Source organism: Solenopsis invicta, chromosome 3, assembly GCF_016802725.1.
Source record: "Solenopsis invicta isolate M01_SB chromosome 3, UNIL_Sinv_3.0, whole genome shotgun sequence".
Taxonomy (NCBI): domain Eukaryota; kingdom Metazoa; phylum Arthropoda; class Insecta; order Hymenoptera; family Formicidae; genus Solenopsis; species Solenopsis invicta.
The window spans coordinates 1,351,774-1,366,056 of record NC_052666.1 but is presented as its reverse complement, the minus strand read 5'-3'; the positions used below and the strand labels follow the sequence as shown (position 1 = coordinate 1,366,056).

The 14,283-nt window shown below is 35.6% G+C and overlaps 2 protein-coding genes across 3 annotated transcripts; both read left to right on the top strand.

Annotated features, from left to right (window-relative positions):
• Window positions 1-4,602: 4,602 nt before the first annotated feature.
• On the top strand, window positions 4,603-6,299 carry LOC120357179 (zinc finger MYM-type protein 1-like). The gene is made up of 2 exons (XM_039447025.1): window positions 4,603-4,917; window positions 5,270-6,299. The coding sequence occupies exons 1-2, from the start codon at window positions 4,772-4,774 to the stop codon at window positions 5,658-5,660; spliced, it is 537 nt and encodes a 178-aa protein (XP_039302959.1). The 5' UTR covers window positions 4,603-4,771; the 3' UTR covers window positions 5,661-6,299.
• A 5,077-nt stretch (window positions 6,300-11,376) lies between these two features.
• Window positions 11,377-12,945, top strand: LOC105205472. Of its 2 annotated transcripts, none has more exons than XM_011174838.3 (4): window positions 11,377-11,587; window positions 11,714-11,918; window positions 12,007-12,181; window positions 12,591-12,945. In XM_011174838.3, exons 1-4 carry the CDS (start codon window positions 11,570-11,572, stop codon window positions 12,820-12,822), a joined length of 630 nt encoding a protein of 209 aa, XP_011173140.3. In that variant the 5' UTR covers window positions 11,377-11,569; the 3' UTR covers window positions 12,823-12,945. The 2 variants fall into 2 exon arrangements, with proteins under 2 accessions (XP_011173140.3, XP_039302955.1); XM_039447021.1 differs by having other exon boundaries at window positions 12,007-12,198; window positions 12,591-12,727.
• Window positions 12,946-14,283: the final 1,338 nt, after the last annotated feature.

The window sequence follows — 14,283 nt, the reverse complement described above, 5'->3', positions numbered from 1 at the left end:
TTTAATAGCCTGTAGCTCAATAAAAAAATTTTTCTCGACAAATCCAATGCAAGTGCCATAAAGTATGACATTTTCTCTACAAAATGCTTTTTTTAAAGTTTTCTCTACGATTTTTTTTAACCGAGTTACAAGACTTTGAAGATATATATTTTTTACAGTACATTTTTCCGAAAAATGACGTCTACCGCCGACATTAGCATTACCCAATGTGCACCACGTGGAGGTTGTCGGTCGGATTTTTGCACATCGTGTGTGTGTGTGTGTGTGTGTGTGTGTGTGTGTGTGTGTGTGTGTGTGTGTGTGTGTGTGTGTGTGTGTGTGTGTGTATGTATGTATCACAGCAGAGATAAGGACCCCGCAGTTCGTCACTTCTGCAGTATTTAATGACTCCAAACCCTCTCTGCTGTGTGTGTATGCGCTCGCGCGCCTGAGAGTTCAATAGTGTGTATTTCCTCCTCTCTGATCAATTACTGCTTGCAAGCGTTCTCGCATATTTATACATCTTGCAATACGATCTTGCGGAATGTTGTGCCAAATTTCCGTTAAAATTTCTCCCAATTCTTCTAAATTTCGCGGCTGTTCCTCGCGACGCCTTAATCGTCGTTCCATTTCATCCCAAATGTGCTCGATTGGATTTAAGTCCGGGCTATTGGCGGGATGATTTAACAGTCTAATTGCGTGTCGTTGAAAAAAACGTCGCGTTATATTCGCCGTATGAGGTCGAGCGTTGTCCTGCATAAAAATAAAGTTCCGACAGGTTCGATTTAATAGCAAAACGTGTGGTCGTAGAATATCGTTGATATAACGAACACCCGTCATTGCCGGAGGTGGCAGGATCACTAGATCACTTCGTCTTGTAAGTGATAAACACCCCCACACCATCACGGAACCGCCGTTGTAGGATCGTATTGGCATAACGCAACGTCGATCATAGCGTTCATTTCGTCGATGCCAAGTACGTATACGAGCATCATTGCCATAAAGGCAAAAACATGATTCGTCGGAGAAATATACATTTCTCCAATCCCTAGCGGTCCAATTTATGTGATCGCGCGCAAATTGATAACGTACTTGGCGATGTACGAGTGTGAGTCTTGGTACTTGTGCACGAACACGAGAACGAAGACCGGCTTCTCTCAAACGGTTGCGAATTGTTTGTTCGCACACATGGCGCAAATGAATGTCATTACGAATGTTTCTTGCGGTAATTATTCGTCTTTCTAATGCATAACGAACAATGGCTCGATCTTGTCTATTTGTCGTTAATCGAGAACGACCACTACCTTCACGTCTCGTGTAATTTCCCGTGTCTTGATATCGTAACCAAGCTCTACTCACTACGGACACAGATGCACCAATATCTTGCGCCACATAACGCATACTAAAACCTTGTTGCAAAAGCGCAATTATGCGTGCAACTTCTACGGCCGATAAATGTCTACGCGGCATTTTGAAAATTCCGTGTCGCTTATCACACTGCGAGAATCGCCGGCGTACTAAACAAAATTTTATTGTATTGAGCATGCAATGTTTACATATGGTCATCTTTGTCTAAAAAGAGATTTTTTTAGACTAAGACGACTATATGTTTACAGTTCACAGGATTGGAGAAATGTATATTTCTCCGACGAATCATGTTTTTGCCTTTATGGCAATGATGCTCGTATACGTACTTGGCATCGACGAAATGAACGCTATGATCGACGTTGCGTTATGCCAATACGATCCTACAACGACGGTTCCGTGATGGTGTGGGGGTGTATATCACTTACAAGACGAACTGATCTAGTGATCCTGCCACCTCCGGCAATGACGGGTGTTCGTTATATCAACGATATTCTACGACCACACGTTTTGCTATTAAATCGAACCTGTCGGAACTTTATTTTTATGCAGAACAACGCTCGACCTCATACGGCGAATATAACGCGACATTTTTTTCAACGACACGCAATTAGACTGTTAAATCATCCCGCCAATAGCCCGGACTTAAATCCAATCGAGCACATTTGGGATGAAATGGAACGACGATTAAGGCGTCGCGAGGAACAGCCGCGAAATTTAGAAGAATTGGGAGAAATTTTAACGGAAATTTGGCACAACATTCCGCAAGATCGTATTGCAAGATGTATAAATATGCGAGAACGCTTGCAAGCAGTAATTGATCAGAGAGGAGGAAATACACACTATTGAACTCTTAGGCGCGCGAGCGCATACACACACAGCAGAGAGGGTTTGGAGTCATTAAATACTGCAGAAGTGACGAACTGCGGGGTCCTTATCTCTGCTGTGATACATACACACACACACACACACACACTCACACACACACACACGATGTGCAAAAATCCGACCGACAACCTCCACGTGGTGCACATTGGGTAATGCTAATGTCGGCGGTAGACGTCATTTTTCGGAAAAATGTACTGTAAAAAATGTATATCTTCAAAGTCTTGTAACTCGGTCAAAAAAAATCGTAGAGAAAACTTTAAAAAAAGCATTTTGTAGAGAAAATGTCATACTTTATGACACTTGCATTGGATTTGTCGAGAAAAATTTTTTTATTGAGCTACAGGCTGTTAAAAATACGTTATTTTAAGGAAAAAACAGTGTATCTTTTTTGGGGCATAGTACTAAGAAATTGAGAAAATTTTTGAAAACCATTAACAGCTTGTTAAAGCTGGAACTTCGAGCTTTAAAATGGTTTTTTGATTTTTTGTCTACGATGATTTTTCACGGAGTACGGATATCATTTGTAAAAAATGCAGGTTTAGTTTCAAAGTAGCGTAACTCGGTCAAAAAAAATCGTAGAGAAATTTTAAAAAAAGCATTTTGTAGGCAAAATGTTGTAGTTTATGAAGCTTTACTTGAGTTATTCGAAAAAAATTTGTTGGTCGAGCTGCAAAGTGTCAAAAATACGAAATTTTTAGGAACAAAACAGGGTGTGCTTTTTTACTGAATAAGACAAGGAAGTTAAAAGAATTTTGAAAATCTGCTGATAGAGCGTTAAAGTTGGATCTTCAAGCTTCAAAATGCTTTTTTTATTTTTTATCTACGATGATTTTTCACCGAGTTACAGTCATTTGAAAATAGCCTAATTTTTGGTGTCTGGAAAGTGTTCCCTATTTTCTTTTGAGTAGTGTATATATATATATATATATATATATATATATATATATATATATATATATATATATACATATATACGTTCATATATATATGTGCTCACGAATAAATCACATAGGTAACCACTCGATCAATTCGTGTCTTCTCCTTCTTAATTCTAATATTGTTTTCCGTTCCCAGAATTACAGGGATGATACGACCATGACGCAAAAACAGTAATGGAGTGTACAACTCTAGGACAAAACATGTTGTCCCGGAAGGTCAATTGTAATACAATCGACAGTTGAAAAAATTTAATAGCGATTTCGGCTGGGGCACATCGGTGTGCCACACCTTATCGGTGGCACACAAACTGGCCCAGACTATTTTCTCAGGCCCACTTTGTGTACAGCCAATATACATTTGTGAGGTGTATCGAGCCCAGACGAACACGCGGCACCGGCGGCACCACTGAGAGACTGCATTATTTGACCAAACACAAAAGCTGCACCTACACTTGAAATGTGCAACCGGTATGCCCCAGCCGAAATCGCTGATGCTAGATTCTGACAAAAGTGATAACAAAGAAAACCAAGAAAACTATACAAAATTAGATAAAGGAGATTTGATTCAACATTATTGTAATATATATTTCTCATTTATTGTACTTTTAAAGTGTCTATTTAAAGAAACAATAATTTAATCAAATAAATGTAATGTCTATGAATGTTTCGCGATACAGGTAATAGTAATATTGTACCACCAAAGGCTTATGATCGATGGAAAAAAGGATTTCCGTGGCTAAAATTAAATGCAGACCAAAAAGCAGTTTGTAGCATATGTATGGAAGCTTCAACTCTACAATTACCACTGCCTTCAACTTCTCATGCTGTAAGTACGAAAGAAGCGTTTGTAAAAAAGGGACTCCGTTGCTGGAAAAACGCAACAACTCGTTTTAAAATTTACGAAAGAAGTGAATTTCATCTTGTTGCTATAACTGCTTTATCGAATCTGAAGAAGAAAACAGTTGTCCACTATTTGTCTACTGCAAAGCAAAAGGAAATGGCAGATGCTCGAAAAGCTCTACGGAAAATATTTTCCACAATCAGCTATTTAGCGCGGCAAGGTTTAGCTTTCCGGTGAAAAACGGACGAGTCATCAAATTTATTAAAGCTATTGGAACTGCGAGCTGAAGATGTCGCAATATTAAATAGATGGTTCAATCAAAAAACATACAAATGGATTCATGATAGCGTGAACAAAATACTTCATTTAATGGTAAATAAAGTAATCAAAAAGCAACTCAACAAAATTAAAAAAAGTTAAATTTTTTGCAATTATTATTGATGAAACTTCGGATATTTCACGATCGGAACAAGTATCCTTCTCGATAAGAATTGTGGACGATGACTTAATAGTCGAAGAAATATTTACGGGCTTCTTTAAAACGAACAGCACGACAGCCGAAACACTCTTTCAAATAGTGAAAGATGTTTTGGCACGGTACGATTTGGACATCCATAACTTAAGAGGACAGTGCTACGATGGGGCAGCGAATGTCAGTGGACGAATCACAGAACTGCAAGCTTGTATTAAGGAAGTAGAGCCTCGAGCAGTATATGTACATTGCAATGCCCATACTTTAAATCTAGTAGTCTAAGATGGGATGGAGCGAGTACCTATTGCAAAAAATTTTATCGGTAGTGTAAAGGAGATGATAAACTTCATTCGCGAGTCCCCTAAGCGGCTTGCACAATTTAAAAATCTTCAATCAGAAGACAGTCCTGCATTAATGCAATTTTGTCCTACCAGGTACAAATATTCAATTTAAATAACATACACTTTAATCCTTATTAGAGAGTATAGTATACATATTCACATTGTGTACGATATTGTGTATATATATATATATATATATATTCACATTGTGTACGATATTGTATATATATATATATATTAGCATATAATAGTATTATATATGTATAAACGAATATTAGTTATTGTATCTTAATTTTAGTTTTTTTTAATTACATAATATATTTCACTATTTATAAATAACAATTATTTAATTTTAAATAAGTTATTAACATTAATACAAAATAATTTATGTATTTACGGGTAATGGATAATTTATTTAATATCTATTATATTTTCAATTTATCAGGTGGTATGTGCGAGTAAAATCTTTAAAGACTCTTGAGAAACGATCGAATTATGAGGCTGCTCAGAGCTTTTTCGAGGAATTACAAATGACTCAACACTTGACTGCGGCATTTATGCAAAGGCTATTGGATTCGAAACAGCTAGAAAGTTTCGAATTTTATTTTATGTTGAATTTCATGATTGCTATTTTTGACAGAATCGAAATTTTGAATGCGAGTTTACAAAAATCGAATCTAAACGTCCATGAAGCGCATGGTAAAGTGCAGGCCGTCATGAAAGTTTTTGTCCAAACTAGAGAAAAGAGTTTCGAAACCGTGTGGAATGAAGCGACCACTAATGCCAATAATCTGGGATTAAAAGAGCCGAAATTACCTCGAATTCGCAAGATCTGAAGGCGATTAGAAAATGAAGGTGCAGTTAGCGGGCACGTGTTTCATACACCGAAGGATCATTATAAAAAAATCTACTTTGAAGTATACGATCAAGTCATCGTATCTTTAAATGAGAGATTCTCTTCAAGGACCATGAATCTTTTAAATCTGATCGAAAATATTGCCATTTGCCAGGATGAAAGTGACATTGAACGCATCGTTTCAGTCTATAAGACTGATTTTAATACTGATAAATTAAGATTACACAGAGTAATTTTTTGACATCGTGGCAGCAAGAAACATAAAGATCTCGATTTTAAATGATGTGGTTGCAATTCTGCAACAAGATCCGACTGTGAGAGAACTTATTTCAGAATACACAAAAGTAATAAAACTTCTGCTCACAATTCCAGCGACATCATGTACTGTGGAAAGATCATTTTCAGCATTAAGGAGATTGAAAACGTATCTACGGTCCACAATGCTGCCAATCCTACTCAATTCCACAGCAGTGTTACATGTACACTCTGACGTAGCAAAGAGTTTAAATATAGATTCACTGATGAATGAATTCATTCACAGAAATAAAATTCGCAGTGCCACGTTTGCTTTGAAATAGCGTTGTAATGCTATGATATTACGTGCAATAATATGCAATAATTTAATGATAAAGAATATGATAAAAAGTTTCTAAAAAACAATATTAATAACTGTGTATTTTTAAGCATATGTTTAATAAAAGATAGTATTAAACAATTTACGAGTGATAAAAATTTTTGAAAAATACTGTTATCTGTCAATATTGTATATTTTAAAGTATGTGTTCAATGTTCCCCCTCCCCCCGCTACTCCACACCTGGCAGATTCGTAAGTCGCCGCCCCTGGTTAGAGATAGCACCCGAGGATCGGGAGTTGCTAACTATTAGTACATGCAAGGTACTCTATAAAGTAAATCGTATGATGTACGGAATCGCCCCGGGGCCTACTATATGGCAACGCGAAATTAAAAAAATTTTGCAAGGAATACCGGGTATTGCGATTTTCTTTGATGATATCGTGATTACAGGTAGTACAGATGCAGAACATTTAACACGACTCGAGGAATTACTAAGTAGATTACATAAATTCAATGTTTGTATAAATCTAGATAAGTCTAAGTTCTTTTTAGATAAAATCGATTATTGCGGATACGTGGTTGACAGAGTTGGCATACATAAGGATAATCAAAAAATAGAAGCTATACAGAAAATGCCACGGCCTAAAAATGTGTCGGAAATCAAAACCTTTACAGGCATGATCAACTACTACGGTAGATTTATTCAGAATCTAAGTTCTATTTTACATCCATTAAACAAGCTGCTGCAAAAAAGAGTACCCTTCGTATGGTTTCGTGATTGTGAGACTGCTTTTAATAAGGTTAAAGCGGCTTTTACTAGCAATCAAGTTCTGGTTCATTTTAACCCAAAATTACCTTTGGTATTTGCGACCGATGCAAATTCGTACGGAGTCGGAGCGGTGCTGTCGCACCGATGTCCTGACGGATCCGAAAGGGTCATTCAATTTGCTTCACAAACATTTACAAGTGTTCAGTCAAAGTACTCGCAGATAGACAAAGAGGCTTTTGCAATCATTTTTGGTGTAAAAAAATTCGTTCAATTTCTATACGGAAATAACTTCACGCTAATAACGGATCATAGACCGTTGATACAAATCTTCTCGCCCTTTCAGAGTTTGCCTATATACTCAGCAATGCGCATGCAGCATTCCTACAAGGATTTAATTATAAAATTGAGTATAGGAAATCCATAGACATAGGATCTATAGACCGATCATTCGAGGAGTGGGGACGTGAAAAATTAAAAAGAGATAGCAAGCTTTGGACCACTATTCTGTCTTTGTCTAATGACGCGCGTGGGAAATCTTCACTTGTTTTTTTTTTTTATATTTTGACGTCTACCAACGTAATAAAGAAACTGATAAATTTAACATTAATAAAACTAAGAATAAATGATTTATTTACTGAAAAGAAACATGCTTTTAATCAAGCTCCATTGATGGATCATAGAAATCAATTGATTTGTATTCTCTTAGAAAAGTTTTTCACTCTTTGTATACATTATTATGCTGCTTCTAAGAATAACAAAATTAGACAAATAAGACCTAAATTCACAAAACTCATTTTATTTAAAAATCAATAACATATATTATATATATAGATATATATAAAGATCAGCAGAGTTAATTTTTTTATTACTATTATGCCAGGTGCTTTAAATGTTTATTCAATACTTTATTGTTTAAATTTTAATACACAATTTTACATTATATATAATTTTATATTTTGGCACTTTTTCCAATGCTTTTCAATTCCCCTTCATTCTTTTTTCACATTCACTTACATTTCCCTTTTCTTTTTCCCTAACCTTACCGAGAGTTTCGTTACCTTTACTCTACCCCCACGCGCATCATTAGACAAAGACAAAATAGTGGTCCAAAGCAGGCTATCTCTTTCTAGTTTTTCACGCGAGAACTTTACCCCCACTCCTCGAATGCTCGGTCTATAGATCCTATGTCTATGAGGAAATCTGAGAAACATGCGAATGCGGATTGTTTATCCAGACTCCCTGTGGATGCGCCACAAACCGTAGCGGACGTGTTAGATGCTTATCAATTAGAAATAATTGAAACCTTGCCGGTAACTGCGAGTAAACTTGCTTATGAAACTCAAAAAGACAAAGACGTAAGCAAATTATTAGAAGCATTACAGACTGGTAAAATCATACATAAAACAAAGCGTTTCAATATTGAGCAAAATGAATTTAGTCCAGTGAATAATGTAATTATGCGAGGTTCACGCGTTTATGTTCCAAAAATACTACAAGCGGAAATATTAAAAGAATTGCATTCAGGACACTTCGGGATTGTCAAAATGAAAAATTTGGCTCGAAGCCATTGCTAGTGGCCAACCATTGACAATGATATAGAGAAATTAGTACGTAACTGCGCAAACTGCAATAGTCACAAAAACAATCTTCCGAAAATGGAAGTACATTTATGGGAAGCGCCATCAGCGCCAATGCAACGCGTACATATTGATTTTGCGGGGTCATTCTTGGGAAAAATGTTCTTGCTTATGATTGATGCATTCTCGAAATGGCCCGAAGTACATATTGTAAGAGATATCACAGCAAAAACTACAATTACAAAATGCCAGGAAATCTTTGCTGCATACAGGATACCACAAGTGGTAGTAACTGATAATGGTAGAAGCTTCACTTCTTCGGAATTTCAACAATTTTTATGAATGATATTGAGCATAAACGTATTTCACCTTTCAATCCCGCAACAAACGGTCAGGTAGAACGTTTTGTTCAAACATGTAAACAAGCGCTAAAGCGAATGAATTGCGATGCTACAAATGTTAATTTTGCACTAAGTAAATTACTATTACAGTATAGATCAATGCCACATGCTAACAAAACTCCTGCGGAGATGTTTCTCAATCGAAAAATATCCACTAGATTAGATTTAATGATACCGGTACATAATAACTCAAAACTATATGATGACACTACAGAAAATGTGAAAACATTCTCGTGCGGGGAGAGAGTTGCGTGTCGTAATTATTCCGGGAGCGTAAAATGGAAGTTCGGCATAGTATCGGCCAGAAAAGGAAAACTACACTATTCAATTCGTCTGGATGATGGTCGCTCTTGGGAAAGACACGCTAATCAAATGCGTAAAATAGGTGATAATACTCCAACGAGTTGTACGGAGAACGATCACTACTACTGGGACATTGAAGAGTTTCGGGAACCGGAATGCCCAAGCAATTCCCCATTTTCAAATACGGAGAATCTTCCGGACGGGCCTCAAAATGCTGCGCCAGTTTCCTCACAGAGTAATATACGCGTTGATGCGAGATCTGAATTGGAAGCTCAGCGGCGTTCGGTTAGATATAAGAAGCGTCCAGATTTCTTTTCTGAATGTACAGCAGAATACAGCAAGTAAGAATTTTCTTTACAAGAGAAGGTGTTATGTATGTGTGTACATCAGTTTAATGTGCGCGCTCAAGAACTACACTTCTAGTAGCGTGCACGCCTAAGGCTCCGCGAATAGGCTCGCGACACGCGTGCGACGATCACGGATCGAGCAGGATTGGGAAGATGTCGCGAGGAGCGTGCGCGACAGAAGACGGAAGTCGACATTGATTCGAGATCCTTCGTAATTGTTCAATCCAATCCGAGATCCGATTAGTTATCGTAAACATCCATTATGTTGCCTATAATTTAATGAAACAAAAATGTTTTTGTTAATTCAGTATTAATATGCTGAGTTTTATTGTCAAACAACGGTAGAACAATTGTTGCAACCAATGTTTATAGCAATCTGATAGCAATATGTGAACAACGATTATCATTCATGAGTTGTGAGCAACGTGTCGGCAACCGAATGGTAATATAAAGTTAACAGAAACATGCGAGTATTACTTTTATTCATAAGTTGTGAGCAACATGTCGGCAACCGAATAGCAACTCTACTATAATAATAATTGCTGAAAAGTTTTCAGCATTTAGTTGACAATGATGTGCATTATTATTGAGTGAGAGAAGTGCACGTAAACGCCAGTACCTAAAGCTGAAATCACACGATGCGTAATAGAGCTGCGGGATAGAGAATACGTCATTGAAGCGACCAATCAGCGCTATTCCGCTCTTTGAGCTTGCGTGATAGAAAAGAGCGGAATAGAGTGTGCGTTGATGTGCGTCATAGCGGTCATAGCGTTCTATTACGTTCTAAACCGTCGTATTTCAAGGTTAGATTATTGTTAAATTAATTAAATAATGGATATGACAGAGACGAATAAAGAATATGTTGAGACGAATAAAACAGATTCTAATGTAAGTACACATTATTAAGTTTTCAAGTCTATTTGCAATAAATGTGTAATAGATTCAGTCACCATTTTTAACTTTTTATCCATAATAAAAATTAATTACAAACTTGTGGATACAAACTAATAATTAAATAAAAATGTGCGAGTACAGCTGTCAAGATAAAGTTTTGAAGTAATGACGCAATACGCATTACGCATGATTTCAGTGTGCACTGTTCACATGATGCGGAAAAATGACCACAAATGCGTGAAAGCAGTCAAAAAATCATTTTAAATTTATAAGTATTTATTACAAAATATTAAATACTATAACAGTGATAATTGTTTTTACAATTTAAGAAATTATATTTTATTTTAATAAGCAAATTATTAACAAAAGAATAATAATTTCTAAATTATATTTATCCTGGATGTGTCTTTGCATCTCTTTGACGCACCATGTGAACATAGCGGACAAAACTCGCGTAATAGAAAAGAGCGGAATAGCGCTGATTGGTCGCTTCAATGACGCATTCTCTATCCCGCAGTTCTATTACGCATCGTGTGATTTCAGCCTAAGCGACCAACTGAAGCGAAGCATAGGCTGAATGCACACAGGACGCGTCAATGCTAGGAAATAACGCGTGAGCCACGCGTTGACCAATCAGCGTTTAATTTTTCCGGAAATAATAAATACATAACTTCTGTCGCACGTCAAAAGTTGAAATCAATCCAACTTTTGTCACGCGATATAAAAACGGAAGTAGCGATTTCTAATAATTTTTGAAAATAGATGTAAAAGACAAAAAATTTTACGAAGGATCACGGATCACACCGATCACAGTGAATTTATTTAGATTACAAATTGCAATCGTGTTGCAATCGGTAATTTCGAGAAATCGGTATCACGGTATCCTTCATGCTCTGTATAGTCTGTATTTGAATTATTTACTGCAATAGACGTCAAAAAATTATTGGAATCATTGTTATCGTTTTGTTATTTGTTATTTGTAATCCTTTTGCGACGAGAGTGTCGAATGTTATCTCGTGTAAAATGGCTAATACTGAAATAGTAAATAAAATAAATTATTACTATTTTTAGGTTATGCTACTTTGGGTTACGTAATTATAAAAATAATTTAATAACATTCTTTTTCATTATAAGTTTTTAATTCTATTATTTAATTTTTGTTTGTAGATGTGCAGTGATTGTAATACTATAGTAAACATTGGAGAAGAACACGAATGTAACATAGGAGATAACAATGTTTACGATGATTATAACGAAAGGTTAATTGCAGAAGTCTTTGTAAGGGAAGGCTTATGGAATTCCAAATTGCCTTACAACTTTAGAGGTCCAGCACATTTGAAAACATTATGGTGTGAAGTTGATACTTGCTTAGGTAAATTTATTATTTGTAATTAATATGTGTACCTATTAAAATATATTTTTTTAATTAATCATGTTTTATAACAAATTCTGTATATTAGGAACACCTGCTAGAAGTAGCCAAATAAAATGGAAAAGTTTAAGGGATCGCTTTGTCAGGGAACATTCTTCCGTAACAACTTATATACCAAGTGGCAGTGGAGCTATGAAAAAAAAGAGCAATTGGCCATTATATAACACCTTACGTTTTCTAATTCCAACAGTGAATTATAGAAAGTATGTACAATTAATAAGTAAGTTGGTGTGTGTGTGCGTGTGCACGCGCGCGTGTGTGTGTGACATAAAAAAATATTTTATTGAACTTGTTACACACACATATATTCTCTCTCTCTTTCTCTTTCTCTTTCTCTCTATCAAAAATGTTTTAATCGGACATTTTCAGCTAGGTAGACATAACAGATATAGTATTATGTTAATTTTTTGTATTATATATTATGTATACAATACAAAGGACAACATAATTACGTTTATCTTGCTGAATGTTTGATTAAAACATTTTCATTATGTTATCTTTTATATAATTGATATACATATGAATTGATGATTTCTTTTCATACAATTTATATAGTGAAATAAACTTCTCTTTCTCTTTTCCAATTTTGACTTATTTAAAAATTTATTTCAGAACTATAAGTAATCTGGAAAACATAAATCCAGATTTTCAGTCTGAAAGTGATACACAGTTATCACTTTCAAATGAATCTAGTCTCGCTGGTACCTCTAATAATAATACATATATAAGAAAAAAAATAAACATCGCTCAGCAAGTACAAACAAAACGAAGTTTGTGTTTGTTGAGTGGCCTCACAAGTCTCTCTTATTATTGTTATTGTACTTCTACCAATTCGATAGTTTAATGCAATCGAGTTAAGCCCATCTCCACTTGCTAAGTAACTAAAAAATATATAATATTGTTAATTTAATGTTTACAAATGTTTGTAAGTTTATCATTGTCAAATTAAAAAATTTTATAAATTGTATATGTATTCATACCGTATTGTCATTGCTAATCTAGCTGCTGCTGGAATAGGAATTCTCCAACCTGTTTCCATTTTCATTATGCTTGGTCCTACTTTTGCTAATAACGTGTCAAATGTGTTCCATGTCATTCTCATATAATTAAAAAATGTTTCGTCTCCTTGTAATCTCATTTCATTTATTAAATTATGCCAATCTCCTTGTTGCTGTTTTAATTTAAGAATAGGATGTACCCAAAACCTTCTTTTAGATAATACACTTAAATTTCTTTTCTCTCTTCTTTTTCTTATATATAATAAAAGAAGCAATAATATTTTCTTTTGACGCCTCATTTCATTCATTTTAGTTACAAAATTAAATAGAAAATTATTATATTGTAATTATAATGCAAAACAATTGTAATAAAATTGGAGGTAGTAAGCCTATTCTTAAAAATTACCAATTTGAAAAAAGGCGTTTCTCTGCTTCACGAAATGAGATATTAAAAATTTGACACAATTCAATTTCTGTATGTATATTAATTTTGCAGATTAGATTGTAAGTTAATTTGGGTTATCTGCACACGTTTGCGCATGCGTTTACTGTATCTTAATGCGTCCAATGTGAACCCTAGAAAAATTTATTCATTGCATTTTGACACGCGTAACGCGTGACGCGTCCTGTGTGCATTCAGCCATACTTGCGCATGCATCGCCTAACCTACTTTTTTACTCTTATTATGAATGTACATCATTTGTCGTTGTGTGTTTCATAAAACTAGTGAAAATTCAAAATGGCCCAGTGTCAGCAATGCATTTTCGACTTTTAGCAACCACACTAATAGCATGAAAGGAGAAGACTAGTACGTATGTATGTGGGCGCTTCGCGTATATGTGTAGAAGCCGCGTGTCGCGCGCGGAGGGATACCGATTCCGTCGGTGTGCGTATGTACAGTCATGAGCTAAAAGGTTGCAACACTTTTTTTGTATGAGTTTTGGAACATAGTTTTGCTCTTAACTCACTAAGCGCTCACCGATCTGCTTTATCTGTTGAACATAAGTCTTGATATGACACAGATTTTGTAACAAAGATCTACCCTAGTAGCATTTTCTGGTATTTTCTGCAGGACAGAATCTGCGTGCAGTTATTTGCAGTAGAATTGAGTCAGATGTGCAGAAGATTATTCCCAAAAGAGCCATGCTGGCAGATTGCTAGCAGACTGCTTCAATATTCGTGCACTGTACTTGTATATGAACTGCTTGCAGAAACTTGGTACAGATATTGAGCTATCTTGAAGCAGATTCTTCCCGCAACTACAGTCTGTAAGTAGTCTAGCAAAGTTTTTCAGCAGAATGACATAA

Coding starts and splice junctions, on each gene's coding strand:
- LOC105205472 (XM_011174838.3), top strand. Junction 11,919..12,006: donor TGAAGTTGATACTTGCTTAG/GTAAATTTATTA, acceptor TCTGTATATTAG/GAACACCTGCTAGAAGTAGC. Junction 12,182..12,590: donor CCAACAGTGAATTATAGAAA/GTATGTACAATT, acceptor AATTTATTTCAG/AACTATAAGTAATCTGGAAA.
- LOC120357179 (XM_039447025.1), top strand. CDS start 4,772: ATGGAGCGAGTACCTATTGCAAAAAATTTTATCGGTAGTGTAAAGGAG. Junction 4,918..5,269: donor ATGCAATTTTGTCCTACCAG/GTACAAATATTC, acceptor TCAATTTATCAG/GTGGTATGTGCGAGTAAAAT.